This window comes from Cervus canadensis, chromosome 3 (genome assembly GCF_019320065.1).
Source record: "Cervus canadensis isolate Bull #8, Minnesota chromosome 3, ASM1932006v1, whole genome shotgun sequence".
In the NCBI taxonomy this organism is placed as follows: domain Eukaryota; kingdom Metazoa; phylum Chordata; class Mammalia; order Artiodactyla; family Cervidae; genus Cervus; species Cervus canadensis.
The window spans coordinates 105874617-105898874 of record NC_057388.1 but is presented as its reverse complement, the minus strand read 5'-3'; the positions used below and the strand labels follow the sequence as shown (position 1 = coordinate 105898874).

Below are 24258 nucleotides of genomic sequence, written 5' to 3'. Positions count from 1 at the left end.
GCACTGGGAAGACCCAGAGGAATCGGGTGGAGAGGGAGGTGGGAGGGGGGATCGGGATGGGGAATACGTGTAAATCTATGGCTGATTCATATCAGTGTATGACAAAACCCACTGAAATGTTGTGAAGTAATTAGCCTCCAACTAATAAAAAAAAAAAAAAAAGAAAAAAAAATTTTTTTTGGTCATACTCGTCTCTGTACCCCAGGTTCACCAGCTCATCCCAACCTTGTATCTCCATCCAACTCCTCTATCATCCTTTCTTGATATTGAAAGTGTTCCTTCTTGGCACAGATATTCACCCTGTAGATAACTTTTGGGCTTCAATTTTTATACTGATCCATATCACCTGTGCTACAGTGTTCCAACCTACCCTTTCAGGGGTTCTTTATAAAGTCCTCTTTTAGGGAAATGTCGCTGTATTTAAACAAACTCCTTTTCATTCTCCAGCACTTCTGTACATTTGTGACTATAAAATCTAGCTCCTCCATGCAGAAAGCATTCTACAGTAAATTTGACAACAAAAACAAGTCATCTTCCTATTCTACTCAACTCATGATAGAGAAGAGTTTGTAACATTCCATAAACCACTATTTTAAAAGATTTTCAGTAAACTCTTTTCTGATGTACCCACTTCTCGGATTTTTCTGACCATTGACTCAAAGAGGATGGGTGGGGAAAAAAGAAGAAGAGTTTTAAGAATGAATGAGTTGAAGTGGGATTTCCTTCAAATGAGTAAAATCTGATGACTCAGTTCCTCTGGAATATATACACAGTTAAAAACAAGCCATGAGTATATTCCAAAAAGTTAATGTTTTTTTCTGGTCTATGGACTACAGTAAACATTCTGAGAATGTTTTTCTCAGACATTCTGAGAACTTGGGGCACCTCCCTATTTTAGCCATGATACATGCCTTAGTTCAAGCTGTTCATTTTCCCAAGACAGTCTTGCTCCTTATCATCTGATGTTGGCTTTTATTGACCTTGAAGGACCAGTTTTAATCCTATATCTTCCCAATGTATTGCTTAACTCCAAAAATTATGATTTTCCTTCTTCCTACTTCTATAGCCTTTGTGTGTGTGTGCTACTATTGCATTCATTCATTCATTCCACCAAAAAATATGTATTTAGAGCATATCGCATGTCAGGCACTTTGTTAGGTACTACAGTCAGAGTGGGGAGCAAGCTCAGATCTGTGTCCCATTCTTATGAAGCTCAAAGTCTGTAAGAGAAGATATACATTAAACACAGTCTTGAATGTGTGACTATAAAGAAATTGAAAAGAACCTGGCCCAGTCGTGGAAGATGTGGGATGGCTTCTCTGAGGAAGTTATCTTTGAATTTGCCCTGGGGATGGAGCATAAAGCAGGCAAGGGCCACTGAGAGCTCACCCAGGCGTGGAGCATAGGCAACATAGCAGGGGATGTGGAGAATGACGTAGGATGGAGCTGGAGAGGGAAGCCTGTGGGAACAACCTTACACACCGCTTGGAAGGATCTGGGACTTTTTCCTAAAGGACAATAAGAAGCTACTGATGAATACCAAGTAGGAAAAGCATAAGGACTAGAAGATACAACCACCTCTGTCATTTTGCTATAAAATCGTTGAAGACAAATATCTGTACATGAAATTCCTGAAGTATCTTACTCTGCCTTGAATGCCCTAAAATGCCTATTTACCTAAGGTTGAAGTTCGGTAAATATACTCATTTTTGAACAGTTGGAGGAAAAATATAAAACATATAGCCTGAGTAAATTATACAAATGCTTCTTTATATTTTTTTCCAGAAACATAATTTTTAATTACAAAGACTTTCTAAGATATCAACTGGGCTATCAACTGCTACTTGTCTCTCTCATTACATCTTTTCTTTGTCCGTTTCAGTAATAAACTCCAAAGTCATAGCAAGAACGTTACTACGTAGGATAGGACAGTACTCCTCAGTCTATCTTCCAGCTCACTGTAGTTGTGAATAAATCTGGCCAGTGAGATGAAAGGGTTGCATAAAACATCTAAGAATACTCATTAAAAGGGGAAGTGGGCCCTCCTACTTTCTTCAGGAGAAAGCAGATGAAATGCCTAGAGTTGTAGCAGTCATTTTGTGACTGGAAGAAAGGAAATCATGAGCAAAGGAAATTAAAGCAGAATAGTAGTCTGGATCTCTGGTTGCTTTCAGAACTTATCATACAAACTTGAATTATCTACTTCAGAAAATTCACATGTGAAATTAAAAATTTCAGATTTTTCTTACAAACTGTAATTGATATAATCCAGCACATCCACTTCTGAGTACTTTTTTAATTTATTTTTTATTGAAGGATAATTGCTTTACAGAATTTTACTGTTTTCTGTCAAACCCCAACATGAATCAACCATCAGTTCAGTTCAGTTCAGTTGCTCAGTCGTGTCCAACTCTTTGCAATGCCATGAATCACAGCACACCAGGCCTCCCTGTCCATCACCAACTCCCAGAGTTTACCCAAACTCATGTCCATCGAGTTGGTGAATCAGCCATAGGTATACATACATCCCCTCCCTTTCCCATTTCCCTCCCCATCCCACCCCTCTAGGTTGGTACAGAGCTCCTGTTTGAATTTTCTGAGCCAAACAGCAAATTCCCATTGGCTATCTATTTTACATATGGCAATGTAAGTTTCCAGGTCACGCTTTCCATACATCCCACCCTCACTTCTGAGCATTTATCTGAAGAAAATATTAACTCAAAAACATATCTTTACCCCTATGTCCACTGCATTATTTATAGTAGCCAAGACATGAAAACAACCTAAGTCCATCGAGGAATGAATGGATAAAGAAAGTGTGTATTTATACACACAATGGAATATTATTTATCCATTAAAAAAATGAACAAAATCTTACCATTTTCAACAACATGGATTGACCTTGAGGACATTATGCTAATGAAATGTCAGACAGAGAAAGACAAATATCATATGATCTCACTTTTTTGTGGATCTTAAAACAAACAAAAAGGCCAGGAGCTCATGGATACACAGAATGAGTTGGTGGTTGCCAGAAGGGGTAGGTGGGGGAAGGGCTGAATGAATAAAGGGGTGAAAATGTACAAACTTCCAGTTGTCAAATAAAGAAGTCGACATGTATAGCATAGCAACTATGGTTAATTACACTGTATTGCATAACTGAAAGTTGACAAGAGAGTAGATCTTAAAATTTCATCAGAAGGAAAAAAAAAATTCTGTAACTATGTATGGTGAGGAATGTTAACTAGACTTTTGTGGTGGTGATTTCACAATATATTCAAATATAGAATCATTGTATAGCATACCTATGACTAATACAATGTTGCATGTCTGTTATACCTCAATAGAAAAAGAAAGAAAGAAAGAAGAAACTGTAATTGTGTCTTTGTTCCTATCACTTGAAAGCAGTTTCTAATTGAGACTCAGGCATTTACTTCTGGGATGTTGATCTGTACACATTTGTATGACTGATGCAAATTTTGGTGGGAGAAATTACTCTTTGAATTTTAATGTCTGCTCAACTGAAACACTGTCTACTTAATTTAGGTCTTGTTTTTTTTCATTGAATACTTTTTTTAGTTTTAATGAATAGGGAATTAATATTCTAGAAGAAAAGCAACACATCTGGCTTCTAAGTCTGTAAAGATATTCTCTGGAGATAGTATTGCAAGCAGATTTAGGGATTAAGAAAACCTCTAACTAATTAAAAGGGACTGAGAATTTCAGAATGATGCCAGTCACAGACCTTTTGGGAATCCCCATTGTCTCTGAAATAGAACAATTCTAAAGGGCCACTTGCTGAGTCGTATCAGAAGTTGCATGAATTTTTTAACTCACCTTTGGACAAGACCGACACAGAAGCTGGAGTGCTTTATAGATAGCTGCACATTATCCAACAGTATCTATCTAGAGATTCCAGACCAGCACGATTCACTAGCAACATCCCATGAGCCACATACTAGAGGTAATTTTACATTTTATGACAACCACATTTCAAAAAGAGAAAAGAAAAAGGTGAAATTAATTTTAATAATATTGCATTTCTTTCTTTATCTACACTAAGTATTCATGACCTAGTATATATTTTGCACTTAGGGCACATTTCAATTAGAGTAGTTTTTGTGTCCGGCAGGAACATTTGACCAGGGACCGCTATACTCAACAGTACTTTGGCCACTTGATGCGAAGAGCCAACTCAGTGGAAAAGACCCTGATGCTGGGAAAGATTGAGGGCAGAAGGAGAAGGGGGTGACAGAGGATGAGATGGTTGGATGGCATCACTGACTCAATGGACCTGGGTTTGAGAAAACTTTGAGAGACAGTGGAGGACAAGGAAGCCTAGCGTGCTGCAGTTCTTGGGGTTGTAAAGAGTCAGACACAACTTAGGGATTAAACAACAAGAATACCAGCTCTTGATCTCTCCTGTCTTTCTCTTTACTCCACAATGTCGTTACCTGCATTTCTAACTCAGCTCTTTCTTTCCCATTTTAACTTTCTTCTACCTCTCTCCCATCTTCATATTTGGGGCTTCACTGGTGTCTCAGATGGTAAAAAAAAAAAAAAAAAAAAAAATCCACCTGCAATGCAGGAAACCTGGGTTAGATACCTGGGTTGGGAAGATCCCTGGGAGGAGGGCATGCAACCCACTCCCAGTATTCTTGCCTGGAGAATCCCCATGTACAAAGGAGCCTGGGGGCTACAGTCCATGGTGTGGCAAATACTTGGACATGACTGAGTGATTAAGCACACACAGCATTGCTCAACTGCTTCACAATTTTTCTAGATCCAAGTAAAACATTATTCTAACTAACACGCAGCAGTTTCCCCTTACCCACAGGGGATCTGTTCCAAGGTCCCCAGTGGATGCCTGAATCTTTGGACAGGCATCCACTGGGGGCCTTGGGGAAACCTGTATATACTATGTTTTTTCCCAATACATACATACTTATGATGAAGTTTAATTTCTAAATTAGGCACAGTATGACATTAACAACAATAAATAATAAATAGAACAATTATAACAATATAATGTAATAAATACCATGTGAATGTGGTCTCTCTCAAAATGTCTTATTGTACAAATTTAACATCTTGTTCAACTTAACTAAATACCTGTGACACAGGGTGGCTAAAACTTTTGCACGTTTAAGGTGTGACAGCAAAACTAGCACAGATTTGTTTTTCCTTCACAGTTTCACAGAGGACTCATTCTTACCATAGATCTTGGCAACTCCAGCATACAGTTTGCTTTTTTTTTCATTCCCTAGTAAGTGCAGAATGTTCACCTTTTAACTTAAAGGGAGCACTTCATAGCTTCTCTTTGGCGTATCCGAATTGATGGCATTACTACTCCTGGGCTTTGGGACCATTGTTAAGTAAAATAAGGGCTTCTTCAAAACAAACACTGCAGTGCCTGACATGACAGCTGATCTGACCACGCAGATGGGGAGGTGCGCAGGACAGATACAGGATTCACCGTCCAGAGGAGGAGGGAGCGAGACGGCAGGAGACCCCGTCACACTACCAGAACTGTGCCCATTTAAAGCTTCAGAACTGTTTCTGAAATCTTCCATTGAGTAACCCCAGACCACAGTTTACCACAGAAAGTGAAACTTTCACAGATGAGAAGGGACCGCTGTGCTCACTACTAAGCAGTGAATTCACTTAATATTCATGTCTGAATAACTGAACAACTTAAATATTCAGCTAAGACGTTGTTTAGGAACTAGTGTGGATAACACTTAATCTCCCATGAAAGCCTTCTCTCACTTGGAAATCAGTTTTTCTTTCCTGCAGTACCTTCCTGACCTCCACATCCAGTGAGCGCTCCTCAGTCCAACTCCTAAACACTTTGGATTGACCCATTCCTGTTCTCTTCTATGACTATGACCAGAGCTCAGCCTCTCACCACCTCTGCTCAAACCACCAGGACAAATGTCAGTAATGGAGAACTGACCTCACAAATCCTTCAACGATTCCTTATTGCCCAGAGGATAAATTATGATCATTTCAGTATACCTATTTCCAGTTGATTCTCCCTAAATGCCAAGCTTCGGATCTCTATCCTGACTTTCTAGCTTCACACCAGTACCTGTTAATCTCTGGAAGACTCTGCTACAAACACCCGAGTTTCCTGCTGGTCCCCCTGTCACTCACATCTGCTTCCGTTGGCATCCACTTCCTTTTTATCTGGGAGATCCTTCCTGTATGCCTGTGAACTGCTCCTCCATCCTAAGTCAGATGCCAGGCTGAATCAGAGGTGCCTCTGCAAACTTCTTAAGTGAGCAATGCACAGAAATAGAGGAAAACAATAGAATGGGAAAGACAAGAGATCTCCTTAAAAAAAATGGAGATACCAAGGGAACATTTCATGCAAAGAAAGGTACAATAAAGGACAGAAACAGAAAGGCCCGAATAGAAGCAGGAGATTAAGAAGAGGTGGCAAGAATACACAGAACTACACAAAAAAGATCTTCATGACCTGGATAACCATGATGGTGTGGTCACTAACCTAGAACTAGACATCCTGGAGTATGAAGTCAAGTGGACCTTAGGAAGCATTACTAAGAACAAAGCTAGTGGAGGTGGTAGAATTCCAGCTATTTGAAATCCTAAAAGATGATGCTGTTAAAGTGCTGCATTCAACATGTCAGCAAATTTGGAAAACTCAGCAGTGGCCACAAGGCTGGAAAAGGTCAGTTTTCATTCCAATCCCAAAGAAAGGCAATGCCAAAGAATGTTCAAACTACCATACTAATTTTTTTTTTCAGAGGCCATGATGGTTGGATGGCATCACTGACTCAATGGACATGAGTCTGAGCAAACTCTGGGAGATAGTGAAGGACAGTGAAGCCTGGTGTGCTACAGTTCACAGGGTCTCACAGAGTCAGACACAGTTTAGTCACTGAACAACAACTGCGTATTTCAGTTTTGACATTTCACAGTTTTCTCCCAATAGGATTGGGATGGGGAAGACGTGTAAATCCATGGCTGATTCATATCAATGTATGACAAAACCCACTGAAATGTTGTGAAGTGATTGGCCTCCAACTAATAAATAAATAAATAAATTAATTAATTAAAAAAAAAAATCTGTCTCTTTCATTAGCCAGTAAGGATGCAGTTTCATAAGGTTACGCCTTATTCATCAAGGCTATCACTATCTATCCTTGGCACATGGAAGGAAATCAGTGAATGACTGTGGAATGAATGGATAAACAAATGAATGAATGACATATCTTTCCACCTCTTCCTTGACTCCTGATATAAACTTTCTGCTCTATTCAGTCACTTTACAGTTTCTGACATGACACCGTCATCTGTCTCCCTCCACGATACTGCTCATGCTTTTGCTTTGGCCTGGCCTGTTCTTTTCTCATCTGTGGCTACAGTTTCTTTAAAGGTCAACATATTTCTGTGAAGCCTCCATCAGCCTCTTAGCCCATAGCAATTCTCTCTTCATTAATTTTCTATGAAAACCATTATCTGTAATGATTATGAAGCACACACTTCTTAATATAGCTCTTAAACTTCTTATGAATGTTTCCTATCTCCATGGCTGAATTAGAACCTCTCCAGTGAGAAGAGACCCCATCCTGCATCTCTGGATTTCCTCATTGTGTACCTCAGGCACCAGTGTTCTTACCTTCTTGGGAGATTAACAAATATCTCTTGAGTTGATACAGTTGTCCCTCTGTATCCATGGGTTCCACATTTGCAAGTTCAACCAACCTCAGATCAAAAATATTTAGAGAAAAATTCCAGAAATTTCCAAAAAGCAAAACTACATAGCATTTATGTTATATATACAATTGCTTACATAGAATTTACATTGTATTAGGTATTATAAGTAATCTAAAGATGATTTAAAGTTTATCAGAGGATGTGCATAGGTTATATACAAATACTACATTATTTCATATAAAAGACTTAAGCATGCACAGATTTTGGTATCCTGGGGTGGGGTCCTGGAACAAATCCCCAGCAGACACAGAGGGACGACTGTACAATAACCAACCATGTAAAAAGAATTTGTGTAGGGTGCTTCCATCTAACTTCAGAAATGTCATTCTTTAAGATTTTAAAAATTTTTCTTAAATTTACTAATTTTCAACAGCTTGAAGTTTCAAGAAAAAATAGTTTACTTTGAAGTCATGTCCATTTGCCCAAAGGGGTCTTCACTGAAGTGTGTCCATGAATTTAATGGTCATGTTGATGAAGCTTTTCTGGGACTATGCCAAAAGATCAAAGATCATGAAACTACTGGAATAGAAGTTTAACAGGCATCACTTGTTTAGGGCAAACTAAGTTAATCTTCTAATGTGGTAACTGTACTTAGAGGGTCTCTCCTTATCACACTGTAGATTCAGTTCAGTTCAGTTCAATCGCTCAGTTGTGTCCGACTCTTTGCGACCCCATGAACCGCAGCACGCCACACCTCCTTGTCCATCACCAACTCCCAGAGTTTACTCAAACTTATGTCCATTGAGTCAGTGATGCCATCCAATTATCTCATCCTCTGTCATCCCTTTCTCCTCCTGCCTTCAATCTTTCCTAGCATCAGGGTCTTTTCCAATGAGTCAGCTCTTTGCATCAGGTGGCCAAAGTATTGGAGTTTCAGCTTCAGCATCAGTCCTTCCAAAGAACACCCAGGACTGATCTCCTTTAGGATGGACTGGTTGGATCTCCTTGCAGTCCAAGGGACTCTCAAGAGTCTTCTGCAACACCACAGTTTAAAAGCATCAATTCTTCGGTGCTCAGCTTTTTTACAGTCCAACTCTCACATCCATACACGGCTACTGGAAAAACCATAGCCTTGACTAGACAGACCTTTACTGGCAAAGTAATGTCTGCTTTTTAATATGCTGTCCAGGTTGGTCATAACTTTTCTTCCAAGGAGCAAGCATCTTTTAATTTCATGACTGCAGTCACCATCCACAGTGATTTTGGAGCCCAGAAAAATAAAGTCTGCCACTGTTTCCAATGTTTCCCCATCTATTTGCCATGAAGTGATGGGACCAGATGCCATGATCTTAATTTTCTGAATGTTGAGCTTTAAGCCAACTTTTTCACTCTCCTCTTTCACCTTCATCAAGAGGCTCTTTAGTTCTTCTTCACTTTCTGCCATAAGGGTGGTGTCATCTGTGTATCTGAGATTATTGATATTTCTCCTGGCAATCTTGATTCCAGCTTGTGCTTCATCCAGCCCAGTGTTTCTCATGATGTACTCCACATATAAGTTAAATAAGCGTGGTGACAATATACTGCCTTAACGTACTCCTTTTCCTATTTGGAACCAGTCTATTGTTCCATGTCCAGTTCTAACTGTTACTTCCTGATCTGCATACAGGTTTCTCAAGAGGCAGGTCAGGTGGTCTGGTATTCCCATCTCTTTCATAATTTTCCACAGTTTACTGTGATCCACACAGTCAAAGGCTTTGGCATAGTCAATAAAGCTAAAATAGATGTTTTTCTGGAACTCTCTTGCCTTTTCAATGATCCAGTGGATGCTGGTAATTTGATCTCTGGTTCTTCTGCCTTTTCTAAAACCAGCCTGAACATCTGCAAGTTCACGCTATGCAAATAAATCTGTTTACTGATTAAAGATGCCACAACTGAAAAGAGAGATCACTTTTCAGATACCGTAATTTGTTACAATTTTTGAACCAATTCACTTTTTAAGAACATTCCAAACAAATGCACACATATTCCCCACCTCTTCCAGCTGCACTTGCTTGTGCTCATGTAACATTCCTTTTGATGTAAACAAAATGAAATTCAAACTCTAATCAGTTCCTCGGTGAATTCATAGACACAAGACAACAAAGAAGTATTTATCTCAAATTTGGCAATAGGTACCTTACAGAATTTAGACAATTTTATCTAAAATCTTACACTTGTTACCCTCTTTAAACTAGTTTTTAGGTAGCATAAATATAATTACAGGAAGAGGAAGTAGTTTTGTTCAATTAACAAATGAAATAACAACAATGACATGTCCCAAGTCTTAATAAAACTGCTTATCTTGGCACAGAAATATCTACGACTCCTCTCCCCTTCTTCTCAGGTCATTGATAATTTAAATAGCAGTGGATAATTCTCAAAGAAAATGTCATTTTTAAACTGCCATAATAAATATTAATAGCCTTCTTTCATTTTTATCCTGATTTCTATTTTAATGAAAGTAGATAATGCCCAATATCAATAAACTAAAGAGCAATGTGAATTAATAGTTTTCCCCTCTTTCCTTCTCTTCATTTTGCTTCTTTTCTCCTTTCCCTCCCCCACTTTCTCCTTCCATTATTTGAAATACAGAAAACAAAAGAAAAATGTGAATTCTACTTTTTTATTTTTTAAATCAGAGCAGTAAAGAATAAAGAAAGCAAATATTGGCTAGATACTTACTTTAATCATTTTAAATAACTTAAAACCCTTCATCCTATAAATTCAATAACAACTTGCCAGAGCAATTTGCTCTGGAGTCATTGGTTATGGGCCTGCTGATTGAAACTGTACAATCCAATCAGCCAGGTTTTTTTCTTTTTCTTTTTAATGAACCATTTTCATCACCTTCAATTTCCAGTCTTGGTTTCTTAAAGTGCAATGAAAACTAAAGTTACTAATGAACCTGCAAGTTTTGATATTTGCTATGGGGTCACAAAGAGTCTGATAGGACTGAGCTATTAACACTTTGTGCATATCTAAACTGATGGTTGAGAAGGAAATGGCAATCCACTCCAGTATTCTTGCTTGGAAAATCCCATGGACGGAGGAGCCTGGTAGGCTATATAAAGTCCATGGGGTCCCAAAGAGTCAGACAAGACTTCACTTTCACTTTCAAACTGATGGTTTTATTTATTTTGCCTTTCTAAAACTCTTTAATTTGGCTCTAATGGAAATGATTTTTTTTTTTATCCCTACCTACTTGAAAGTGTAGTTAGTATTCAATTAGAGCATGTTATTACAATAATGAGTATGACTTGTACAAATGAATCTGGGAAGGAAAAACTGACTCCTACACAACACTTGGGGAAGTATTAGCAGTGAAAAATGGTAGCCTACTAGCTCCAATTCTTCATCCACCAGGCAATGGGATCACTCCTTACATTTTACAAAGCAAACAGTGAGTGTCTATTAATCCATAAAGTCAGTTTAAGGGTAGGGTAATTAAATGAGGTCTTAGAGTTCATTCAAACTTTTGCAATATAACTAAGAAATTGACAAAAGCAATTACCTTAAGAAGAAAATATTTGTTAAGAAAGATGTTTTAAATATATTCTTTAATCACTTGCTTTTGATTTTATCCTTCAGGTAATCTAATATCAAAAGCAAGAAATAAAATTTAATGACTCATTTAAATATCTCTGTAGTTGATTTGGCTACATATTAAAATTATTTATCTTTTTTCCTTCCTGCTTATCTTCAAACACATAACTGTTTTCTGACATTGCTTTTATGCACCGGGCCTTCCTTGGGATTTAAATGTCAAAGCATAACTATGTGCCACACCAAAAGCAAATACAGTTTTCTTTTGTCCTCATACATGGAATACATCAAAGAGGAATAAGGCTGCTGTTGAATCTTAAAATGGTTAATTCAAGCTTTTCTTTCCCTTTTTCTCCTAGGAGGGTATCGCCTCTGACATTTCACTACTGTATTTTCTTATTAAAAATAAGTTTTGTCACTCTAGTACTTTATATGTACTTAAAAATAAAGCCACTCTGAGATCACTTCAGAGAGGCAACTGATTTGAACATGGGTTCACCTGGTGTGTAATATTTTAGGTCACTGAATTTATGTGTATATATATATATAGCTATGTGTATATATATATATATATATAGCTACAATAGATGACTATGGTTTGAATGTTTAAGTATAAACAGGTAACTCCTCTCTAGATCCTTCTATAAGAAACCAAATGGCTCTGGCAATGCAGTTAAAGACCAAAGGGTTTCCTGGGGTTAGCTTGGAAGGCCAAGAAAATTTATACAAAGAGACATGCTTCTAACACCAAAAATGAATCAGATCTAAGTATGAGAAAATAGGGCTTTCCATGAAACTACTAATAAATAATTTTGACTTCCCTTGTGGCTCAGAAGGCAAAGAATCAACCTGCAATGCAGGAGACCCAGGTTTGATCCCTGGGTCGGGAAGATCCCCTGGAGGAGGGCATCGCAACCCATTCCAGTGTTCTTGCCTGGAGAGTCCCACGGACAGAGGAACCTGGCAGGCTATGGTCCATAGTGTCTCAAAGAGTCAGACACGACTAAAGTGACTTAGCACACATGCACTAACACAAAATTTAGCCCAAAGGAGGAACAAAAACAGCCGTTTGCAATATAAAATGGATGCGGTCCCAGATGGGGAGTAAACGGAGATAAGGTGAGAAGACAAAGTGGATAACAATAAGGAATCACAGCATGAATGTCATATAAGAAAATTAAGACTGGATTAGGTACCTAGTCTTTTTAACATTTTTTATTTTGAGCTGGAGATCTGGTTTTAGGACCCTGAATACCTTCTATCCTAAGGGTATTTTTGAAGGGTGTTTCCTAAAAGAACTCTAGCTTTACACCAGGAAAATGGCTTGCTGGCTCCAGTTCTCAGGGAATGAGTTCCAGCTGACCTGTTCTTTGCTGCTTTGAAGTTTGATGAGATCAGAGCCTCAGTGAAGTCAGACGTGAAGTTCTGAATAATGTGAAGTTCATTGAGAGACCTTCTGCCTCTTTTAAGCACTTCTGCATAATTATTATGAAGGGAAAGTAAGATATTCCTGGAAACCTACAGTTTGGTAATAAGAATCTAATGATAGAAGACAAAATGCCTACCAGTGTAAAAGAAGCACTGGCACAGCTTGACACCAGTCTAATTGACACGAACATTTGTAGAGACGAATGGAAGGCATGGTCAGGCTGGAAATCTAAGAAAAGATGTCAGGCCCACTGGGTGGCGATCTCTAGGCAGCAATATCCAGATGCAACAGAAAATCTGGCATAAATAGTGTCACTACAGAAATACCCATGTTTGTGAGACAGACTTTCCTTTTTCCTATAGTGGAAATAATTTTTAGATATGTCAAGTCAAAGTTTTGATTTTATTTATCTTTCTGGTTCAGTTGATCAATGCCGTTTCTCACAAGGAGTAGGGCCTGAGAGAATTTACCTCTGGACCCTGGAATTGGGGGAAAAAAAAACAAAAACAGCCAGTAGACATGTGGACTCAATTTTGCAAATTGGGGTTGAAAGAGCTCTGTCTTAGAGAACAAGAGAGAGGAACTTGTATTAGGACAGCATAAGGTCTGATCAATGACCTCCCTCCACTAGCATTAAAGTTCCAGGAGGAAAAGTTCCCTGAGTGAGCCTTAATAAGTGCGTATTGACTGAATGGATCTCAGCAGAGACTTAAAATCCTCTGGCAGCGGTGGCCTGTGCCTCTGTTTCCACATTTGGGAACCTGATTTCTAAGAGGCCTATGTCAGCTTGAGTTGTACAGAGTAGATACGGAGCTGAGGCAGAATGGGCCCTAAGATAGTCATCCCCACTCCCCACAGCCACAGCCAGGCACACGCCGTCATTAATTTCAGCTTGTACGCAGTTTGCAAAAGATCTCAAAATCTCTGGGTGTCCCAGTGGGGTCTGTGAAAATGCTTGGATGGCTGGTAGACCAGATAAAGGATCCAGGAGAAGATCTGGGCCCAGAGAGGACACAGATCTTGAGTGACCAACCATCTTGCTTTACTCAGAACCGTGGGGGTTTCTCTAGGTCAAAGACTCTCAATTCTAAAAGCAAAATGGTCCCTGGCAAACTGGAATGAATTACCTTCTTACCCCAGTCCCAAAACCTGAGCCCAGCACAAGCCAGGGCTGATCCCACAGCCTGAAGGGAGGACTGCAGGGCAGTGGGGCTGGCTCCTGAAGACCAAGCTGCCAGGGCACCCTCAGGGGCCAGAAGGAGCCTGAGTGGAGCATGTGAGTGAAACCCACTCCTCTGCTGATGCGACATAAGTTGCCTGGGCCTGACCCAAAGGCTAGGGAAAAGTCAAGGAGGACACTTAACATGGGATAGTGGCCCCAAATGGGAGCTTGGCTTTGACTAAGTTTGAATTTCATATTGATGTTTTATATATATATATATATATATATATATAGTTATTAGGGTACCTGAATGTATGTGTTCCAATATTTTTTGCTGCCATACACTGGAAATGGGAACTTATGAATAAATGAAGATCAATTTTAGAAAATTAAAAAAAGATGCTACATGCATTCTTCATCTCAGGACTGTAACTCTTAAACTTGTTGTATAAAGTCATGACCTCCTTCTGAATTCTTGGTATTAATCTACTTATGCACTGTTCACCTTTCTGGCAGAATTAGCTTCGTCCTGAAGCATCTCACACTGTATCTATCCAACTCTCATTTAAGTGCTCTTATAAAAAATCATATACTTATTCTTTCCTTTCAAGGAAAAGAAAATCAAACAAACTTGGTAGATATTCTGGAAAAGAAAGCATTGAATTAAAAAATAAAAACTGGGTCTGTGATCATGCACTTCCACCCAAAAATAAAATGAAGACTTAATTACTAACTCAGAAATAGGATCCCGTCTATTCACAGTTTCTCAAGGGGTAATTTTGTGGGCTATACTTAAGCTGCAGTGTTTACTCTTCCTCTTCCGCTCTCTGTGCTATCTAGACATTTCCTGGTTTTGTTTCTTAATATATTTATATGCGAGGTTATAGAAAAGGTAAAGAAGACTCTAATTAACTGCTTTTTCTACCAGATGCTGATTAACAACATGAATTTGCTTTGTCCTCTAAACAGCCATCTAGTCCCCAAGTTCCAATCTCTAAAGGACATCACTGGTATGCAACTTAATACATCCTAAAATAAATGTGTCATCTCCTCTTTCAAAGCCATTTTCATAATTAGGAATTTGTTCCTCTATGTTCTGGTAAAATGATGGTATTGGTTGATTTTAGACATGGAGGATGAAGAAAGCACAGATGCTTTCAGCTTTGATAAAAGTAATATTTGACTCACAGTGACTTATATAAACAAGGGTTGCTTTTCTTCCCACACAAAAACGAGGGAAGGTGGTTACTGACTGGTTCACTGGAGCTCTGGTTTTCTTGATCATACAGCTCCAGGCATGGTATCTACACTTGAACAAGGACAATGGAGGAGGGGGGCGGGGAACCTCTGTATCAGAAAAACAAAGGCTTTCTCAGAACACTTTATCTGACTTCTGCTTACCTGTCATTAGCTAGGACTGTGACACATCTCTGCTGTGGATGACAAGGAAAATCTCTCTGGCAGCTAACCTACGAGGGTGATCTTAGGTTTGATACAGAAGTCACAGCTAGCAAAACAGACTTTACCGCCACTCACAAAACAAAAATTTTGCCCAACCAGTCATGAACACCACCTACTTCAGCTCAAAATATTTTCACACCAGCTTCTTCACTCCATGTGTCCTGAATTAGAATCATAGATAAACAAATACAAGCTCTACAGGGATTCACAAATTCCACCTTATGGTGGAGCAACTCTTCTAGTTTAAAAATGATGGCCGATACCTGCCGGGACCCTCCTAGGACTTACTCAGACCCCCAAACCCCTTTCCTCACTTCCTTCTACTCCTCCACGTCACTCTGACATGCCCCCTTGGTTCTCTTTTGGTTCTCCCTTGCAGGAGAAAGTGCATAAACCTAACTTTAATAGGGATGCTTCTGGAGGCTTTTGTTGCTCGGATTTTCACACCCATAAAGAGGATAAAGGGAAGTAGGTGGAGGACAAGAGTTGAGTCTGGTGCCTCAAGATGTTTGCCACAAAGAAGGAAAAATGTGAGGGCACTAGGAGCAGATGAAAGATGGTACTCATGCAAAGAGAAGCAAGATTATCTGCGAGATACACTCTGGCAACTGATGGTTTCATGAAGTCCTCTTCCTTAAGAGCAGGGTCTCACTCAAAGGGTAAAGTTATAGGCTTCTGGTGTTGGAAGAGGTTTCTTGTCCACTACTTACCCTCTCCCATTCCAGTTCTACAGCTCTTTATGAAATACAGCTGATGAAACCAGAGGTCTTCAATAGATAAACGTGATGATCTTATCAGACACAACATCTCATTGCTTAATCAGCAGTTGTGTGCTTATGAGATATGTGTATCCAACTACTTTCTTGAAACGTCCACCTAGATGTCAACAGACCTTTCAACTCATGCCCAGCACTGAATTCCTGATTTTTTCTTCAGCCCCATGACTAATCTTCTCTACCACCAGCCTTCTCATCAGAGGACATGGTAACTCCTTCCTTCCAGTTGCTGTTACCAAATCATTTGGTTTATCGTTATGTCTACTCTTCTCCTCATGGCTGGAATCTAATCCATTAAAAAATCCTATTGACTCTACCTTCTCAGTCTACTCAGAACTGACCACATCACACTACCTCTTGTGCTAGTACCCTGGTCTCAGGACACAGCATCTCTCACCTGGATTACTATAACTGGTCCCCAGCTTCTACCTTTCCTCTTCCCACAGACAAGAGTTAGCCTTCAGAACTTTAAACTAAATTATGCCGCTGCTCTACTCAGAAACCTGCAATGCCTCCCTACTTCTCTCAGAATAGAAGCCAAATCCTTACAGTTACCTATAGGTCTCCAGGACCTGACTTCTATGATTGTCTTGGCCTCTTCTGGGGAGCTGCTGTTCGTCCTTCCAAACCTGCCACCCAAGCCCCTTGCTGATCCTAGATGATGCCAGGCAGCCTTGTTTCATTGACTAGCCTCTCTGCCTGTAATGGTTTTTCCCCAAATTGGTGAATTCTCTTACCATTTTTGGGCTTCCCAAGTGGTGCAGTGGTAAACAATCCATCTGGTAAACAGGTAGAAAGTGAAGTCTCTCAGTCGTGCCCAACTCTTTGCAACCCCACTGACTGTAGCCTACCAGGCTCCTTTGTCCATGGGATTTTCCAGGCAAAAGTACTAGAGTGGGTTGCCACTTCCTTCTTCAGGGGATCTTCCTGACCCAGGGATTGAATCCGGGTCTCCCACAAACAGGTAAACAGTGTTTTTAAACAGGCAAACAGGAGGCACAAGAGACCTGGGTTTGATCCCTGGGTCAGGAAGATCCCCTGGAGTAGAAAATGGTAACCCACTCCAATATTCTCACCTGGAAAATTCCATGGACAGAGAGCCTGGCAGGCTATAGTCTATGGGGTTGCAAAGAGTCGGAAACGACAGAATGACTGAGTATACATGCATACTTCTTTCAGGTCTTGAACTCATGAATGAAGCTAACATTAACCAACCTATTTAAACTACAATCCAACACCAATCTCTTTAAAATGTCAGCCCTCTTTGATTAGCCCAACTTTTTTCTTTTTTCTTTTTAATAAATAGCACATATTCCTACTAACTTACTATAATATTTATTTATCACATCTTTGCTTCCTCCCCTTCGCCCAGAATGCAAGATTCACAAGTGCAAGGATCTTTGTTTTGGTCAATGATTTACCCTAAGTGCCTAGAACAGTGCCTGGCACCATAGATGCACTCAGGACATCCTACTAAACACATAATTCTGTAGCTTGGCATGCTTGCTCTCTCCCTGATTCAATGTCATGTTCAGAAAGCAAACATATAAACAAAACAAGGTGCATGTAAAGCCACTCCCCTCCCCCAAAAAAGTTCAAACCATAGAATATTTCAGTATCACCCACAGCAAAACTCTTTAAGAATCATCTTCCCAAACTATTTTCCTAAGTTCTACTCATAAAATCAATGCAGCTGCTTCTATAATCTCTAAACATTTAATAAAAATCACACTTGTGATTTCTATTTTTTATCCTATGTTTTCAATTTCCCCTTTTTAAATTTTTTTTTCAAAAATAGCTCTCAAATCAATCAAGCTGAAATCTGAAAGGATAAAAGTAAGAAAGAGCCAGTATAGGGCTGCTTAAGGAGAATTTAGGTAGTCTGAAAATAAAATGGTAGAATGGCAGTTGCGAAGTTTCAGTTAGTAAGGGCATCAGACCAAACTAGAGATGAGCCAGAGATGTATCATCAAGGAGTCATGGATGGGTCACAGCTGTGTGGAGACTGGGTAACGGCCCTGGTACTCGCATATGCAAAGACAGATTAAGGGTGAGCTCATCAATGAGTGCCTCAATGGTTTGAATAAGGTGAATCTAGTTCTGAATTCTACATGCAAAAATACAACACTTCACAGATTAAGACAGAACTGTGCACATTTTAGGTGAATAAATGAACCTGCTATTTCATACACTGTGAATTAATATACAGAAATCACTGCCCTGGTAACAAACATTTCACTATATATGTTGTACATGTGAAGTTATAATATAATGATTTAGGGCAATTATACCTAAAAAGAAAAAAAAAAAAAAAAGAAGTCAATGCCCTCAAAAAATAAGACAAGCAGAGAAGGTATTCAATAGTGGATTTAGGAAACTTGGGATGCATCAGAGGTGATTACTTCTGCATGGGCACTCTTCCGGGTTAGCACCCTGCAGGATAAGAAAGATGTATTCCTTGTTCTGTCAGCTACAGAGCGCTCAGCAACACAGACAATGGCATTATGCCAGCTTGGCAAAAGAACACTTTGTAGATATATTTCTGTACCTGCCTAAAACTGAAATTTGCATCCCCACTCCACATTGTCTCTTGTGTTCTTCTCCTTACCAGGAGGGCCTGGTTCATTTACCAAAATCTCATTCATTCTTTTGGAGACATTTTAACTTCTAATATTGCCATGGGTATACAACAGTGAAATCTCAACACTTCACCCACACTTCCTTAGTAGCAAACAATTTACACAATTCCCAGAAAACATGCTGTTTGGAGTGCGATTACAGCATCACCATAAAACCTAGCCAGTTTACAAAAGCTAGATGAACTAACTTGGGTATTACTGACAGAGGTTATTGTGTCATTAAAGTTACTGACATAGAAAATGAACAAGGTGCTAAAGTGACTCATACACCGTCTATTACTAAGAGGGAAAATCCTCCTGTATGGAAAACCACTATTAAAATTTATGAATACACAGAGAATATCAGAATATATGTTCTTAGAACATGCATTTCTCAGTTTTTGTGATTATCACCACCACTTGCTTTAGGCAGAAATAACAACTAATACATTATTGATGGTTCAAAAATTAGGAGTATATTTTTATTAAAATTGTTTGTTGCCCTGTTTAAGTATAAACTGTTTAAGCTATAAGTACCTATATTTGCATAAATGCAATAAAAAAGCACTATGCTATGCCTTATTATAAACATATTAAAGCTTTAAAAAGTTACATTCTACAGACATCGTAAACTCTAATTTATCATTCACATGAATACTACTTTATTAAGATTATATGAAAGCAAGCTTATTTCATAATAGGTGATTTTATATATTAAGATTCATTATATGTCTCTACATGACTTCCCCAAGGATCTCATATTAAATGAAATAAGTTTAGTAGAGACTTAAGGTCTATATTTTATTGGGGACAGACTGAGACTTATGGAACTTTAATTTTCAAAATATAAAATTAATTTAAAAAAATTTCAGAATAAAATAATCCTCTCATAAAAGATGTGAAAATAGGATAGACCATCAACTAAATCCACCAGGTTAAATTCAACCCATAGTTAGATGTAGTTTTTTGTGGGAAGTACATCTCAAAATGAAATATTTTCATGTTGGAATAAAAGGAACTTCTTAGAAGTATGTTACGGTAGTATATGTAATGCTGCCATAATATTTCATATAAAAGTTGTATCTTTCCACCACGTAAGAGGTCAGCTAAGTTTTTATAAAAAGTTTCCCCCCAAGATTTGCAAAAACTTATAAGGATGAGATTTTGTAATATTTTACTATGTCTACTTTGTAAGCAGACTCAACTACATTAAATTGCCTACTTCAGTAAATCCCCATATTGCCTGCCAATAATTTTCAACATTTCTTTTCCTCTAAGAGGGGGCTTTAGATGGATCATACACTGCAGATGAGTCATGACCAAGACAAAGAGCAGGGGGACGTTTCTGCTGTGGGCATAGTTTATATGCACAGTTTATTTAAAAATAAACTGAATTCCGTTTCCAGCTGTTACTTGCAAAACTATGTGCAAAATGATCACATTCACCAAGGAGGGTTGAATGGATTAATATGACATCATAGATTGTCATATATAACCATGCCCTAATATAAACATCACTTCTAATATCACAAACATATACCACAGGCATGGCCAATGACTTCTGCCACCTTGCCCCATATAGGGTTGTGCGTTTCGGAGCTTAGCTTGTCCTACAAAAAAAACATGAATTTTGAAAGTTTGGCAATTTGAGGTAGGATGACAGACCACTTACCTATCTATGATGGCACACATGTCAATGCTGACATTCGCAAAACTTCCAGGCCTCCTTTGCGCCACTTCGGATAAATTTACAAGTTGATCATCCACTTGAATGAGCTGCATGCATCCTTGGAATGAAGGCTGAAGGACAGAGTGACTTGAGTTATTCATCTGGTTCAGATAACCTGTGAGAGAGAAAAAAATGGGAATGTTCAGTTCTGTGTGCGGCATGCTTCACTAAAATTCCTCTGGGTGGTTTTCCCTGACCACACCATCGCATCCAACTGCTGTGTTTTGTTGATCCTACTCATGTTGTATTCAATGTGGAAGAATGAATTCTTTTGAGAAAATGGTATTATTTCAGGGAAAGGTGTAAGGGTTGAACCTAGGTGAATGTTTGTCTCTAGGGTCCAGCATCCTTCATATTTTCTCTTTTGACATCTTTTTCACCCTGTCAGATCTCTCTGTCCCTCTGTTCATTGCTATACTTCTTCATCTGATTCTGTCTTCAGAGATCAGGATGTACAATTATAGACCTTTCCCAACTATCCAACCATCTTTCTTTTATATCTTCAATATTTATTTCTATTTTCTTAATTTCTTAGGGGCACTTTATTCAGATGTCAAGAAGTTAAAACTTACTATTATCAACTAAGGTGGATTTCTTTTATGGATTAATATCTAACTCAATCCAAAGAGACATTTACATTACAAATAATTTCTCAATTTATAAAATGCAAAGAAACATAAAAAGATAAATTTAGGCATAAGGGTCAGTCCACCCAGCTCTGAATATCCATCTCAGGTAAGGTACCTAATATGATATATGGAGCAAAAGTGATAAGAAGTAAAACTAAAATTTTAAAAGGATGAATAACAAGGCAAGAAGAGAAAATTTCTATTAGGATTAGAAATTACTGGTTCTATTATGGAGTAGAACATGCATATGCCAAGGTTGAGATAAGAAACTTTTTCAAAACTTTATTGCAAAGTAACTTTAAAATAGCACCACAAATCAATTGCCTTTATGCCTTTTCAATAGAAAAAAATCATAATACATGTCATGCATAAAAAACCTGTGGGCCATATGGAATAAATCTTCTTGATCCCATTAAATATCTCCACAAAGTCCCCCAAAACTACTTTTCATATTGTCCCCATACAAAATTCACCTACTAGAGAAAATTTAAATGGTAGTATTTTTCTGCTTAAAAACCTCAAGTTACTGATAATCTTTTCCATCTAATATTATATTTACAGCAAAAAAAAAAAAAAAAAAACCCAGAAACAATTTATACAAAGTAGGTTGGTATCAAATGAAGTGAAAGTTGCTAAATCATGTTCAGCTCCTTGAAACCCCATGGAATTCTCCAGTCCATGGAATTCTCCAGGCCAGAATACTGGAGTGGGTAGCTTCTCCCTTCTCCCGGGGATCTTCCCAGCCCAGGGATCAAACCCAGGTGTCCCACATTGCAGGCAGAGACACTGTATAGTCCATGGGATCACAAAGAGACACGACTGAGCAACTCTGGTATTAAGATGTGCCATTAATTGGATAAAAGGAAATTTTCAATAAAAAACTTTTTCAGAAGTTGCCCATTAAGTGATTTTTAAAATGTCCTATTTTGTTTGACTAGTAACAGTGTTTTAAAGCAAAAGAAATATCCCTTTAATAATGGGTTACATAATTAAAACCTAATGATAATCAATTAATTCCTCTTTAAGGATTAATCACAGAAGTGTACACAATCATTTTCTATCAACACAGTACTATGTAAAAATAAGGTTATACTTAAGTAAATTTCTTGAGTTAAAAAATAAATATAAGGCTCTATTTCAATGTCAAACATATGGTATTCTTTTTTCCTTCTTTCTTTTCTGAGTCACTTTTTCCGCCCATTTGCACTGACTTAATCCCCTAAGACAATTGCTGATCTTAGCTAAGTTGTCTATTTAGACTAATTGTATGTATACATATGATTTTCAATCTGTCTAATCAAGATAAAATTGAATGGGGTTTAATGTCTAAACTTAGCAGAGAGAAAACATCCAGCTGTAACTTTATTGACTATTCTTAACAAAATGATCACTTGATTCTGCTTTTTGAACACTTGGAAGTCTCTAAATATCCACACTTGCTCTGAAATATTCCAAAATGGGTAGATCTATTGTGAGAACAAGACCTTCTCTGAAGCAAGGCAGCTGTGTAATACACAAGATCACTATGGACTGGGTATATTTAAGTTCATAAAACAAGACTTCATCAGTTACTCATAACAATGTTGCTTACTCCTGGTGCATTTTGGAGTTTGAAGCTATCAAGTCCTTTCATTTTCCTACGTGAGATACATTCTAGGAGAAAATATTTATAGTACAAACTTCTACATGTCCATTAAAATATAGCCATGAAGACTTATGGCTCTTGAAGAGGTTATGAGTAATGGCTGAAAGAAAGGTGAGGAAACAGTGTTATCAGAAGTGGAAGAAAACTGAATCCTTACTACATTGCATTGGAAGTTCAGCAGCACTGTGATAACACTGACAGGAAAACACTGCGCTTAATGAGCTTTACAATCTAGCTGAGGATATTTCTGTGCATAGCATTCTGGCACCTTCTTACTGTTTATAGCAAAAGGGGAAAAGAAGAGAGAAAATCTGTTAAATATGAGGAAGCCAGGTCTTAATGAATTTGAAAATAAAATATTTTCTTAAACTTCAGTCTCTCCAGATGTTGAACAATGCAAAAATTAAGAAATCTCTTCAAGGCAAATTTCAACTACCAGGAAAACATGATCTAAAGATAATAATGAGGTGTGACTATAAAATCCATATTAAGACCTCCAAAATATATTAGACAATGCTTCCAAGAACAATTCATTCAGACAAAAGAACCTCTAGGTAGCTAGCTTAGTGGTGTGTCTTATGGAGTCCCTGATTTAAACAATGAAGATTCTAAAAATAATCTTAAGGACATTTTCCCCTCAGCATATCAGCAGAAGCCCAGTGTAAAAAAACAAAACAAACAAACAAAAAAATCACTTATCTTTATGAAAGTGTGGATAAGGTTTTTGTTTAATGGAGTAAAGCTTAGCTACATTTATAGGTATCCTATAACTTTTTAAGAGAACTGTACTAGTAGAATATGGACCACTCCCTTATAGTTGGCAATGGATTAAAGATGCTGTCTCTGATACTGGAAATTCCTGATATCCTAACCCACTCCCCGCTCCTTGAAATGAAGGACAGCATATTATTTATTTTCTGTATTTGTTCCCTTTATGTCAAATATAATTTCAGTAAAAACTGCTAATGCAATCGTGTCTGTGATTCTTTCAATGACTACCCTACCCTAAAGTTCAGAATTTAACATAGTAGATTAATAGCAGGGTTGTTTGGAGAAAAAAAAAAATTGCATCTGGGATACTGAGGGTCAGAAATGAATAGATATAAAATGGATAGAGGGTCAAACTCAATTAAAATTTGCTGTTATTATAAAAATTATATACAGTAAAAGAGTAAACTCTTTTATGTTTCAGCTTAGAGCTTAAATTTACTACATCTATGGATTTGAAACAAAAAATGTAATGTTCATATATTGGTTGTCGTTACTGGGTTCTATGATCTGACAGTATGTTGTAACACCCACAGTGAATTTTAACCATGTCATCCTCAATTGCATCTATCAGTGAACTGGTCAATTACGTTACCTTACTGGTATGTTTGAAATGTCCATTTTAAGACTTAGCATATAAAAACTTTATACCTGATTTGAGGCCCAACATTTTGCTATTCTCATTGACAAAACAAACATGTGCATTTTCACAGTTTTAAAATTTTAACTCAGATATACATTAGTGAAAAATAGGCTGTTATTTGTTTTGACATTAA

The 24258-nt window shown here is 38.0% G+C and overlaps 1 protein-coding gene across 1 annotated transcript in view; it reads right to left on the bottom strand.

Moving 5' to 3' along the window:
* Nucleotides 1–24258, bottom strand: part of CNTNAP2 (contactin associated protein 2) — a 2193843-nt gene that overhangs the window by 938899 nt on the left and 1230686 nt on the right. Inside the window, exon 11 of the mRNA XM_043463954.1 lies at nt 20384–20555. Coding sequence (XP_043319889.1) covers nt 20384–20555 — 172 coding nt within the window. The remainder of the gene's footprint in view (nt 1–20383; nt 20556–24258) is intronic.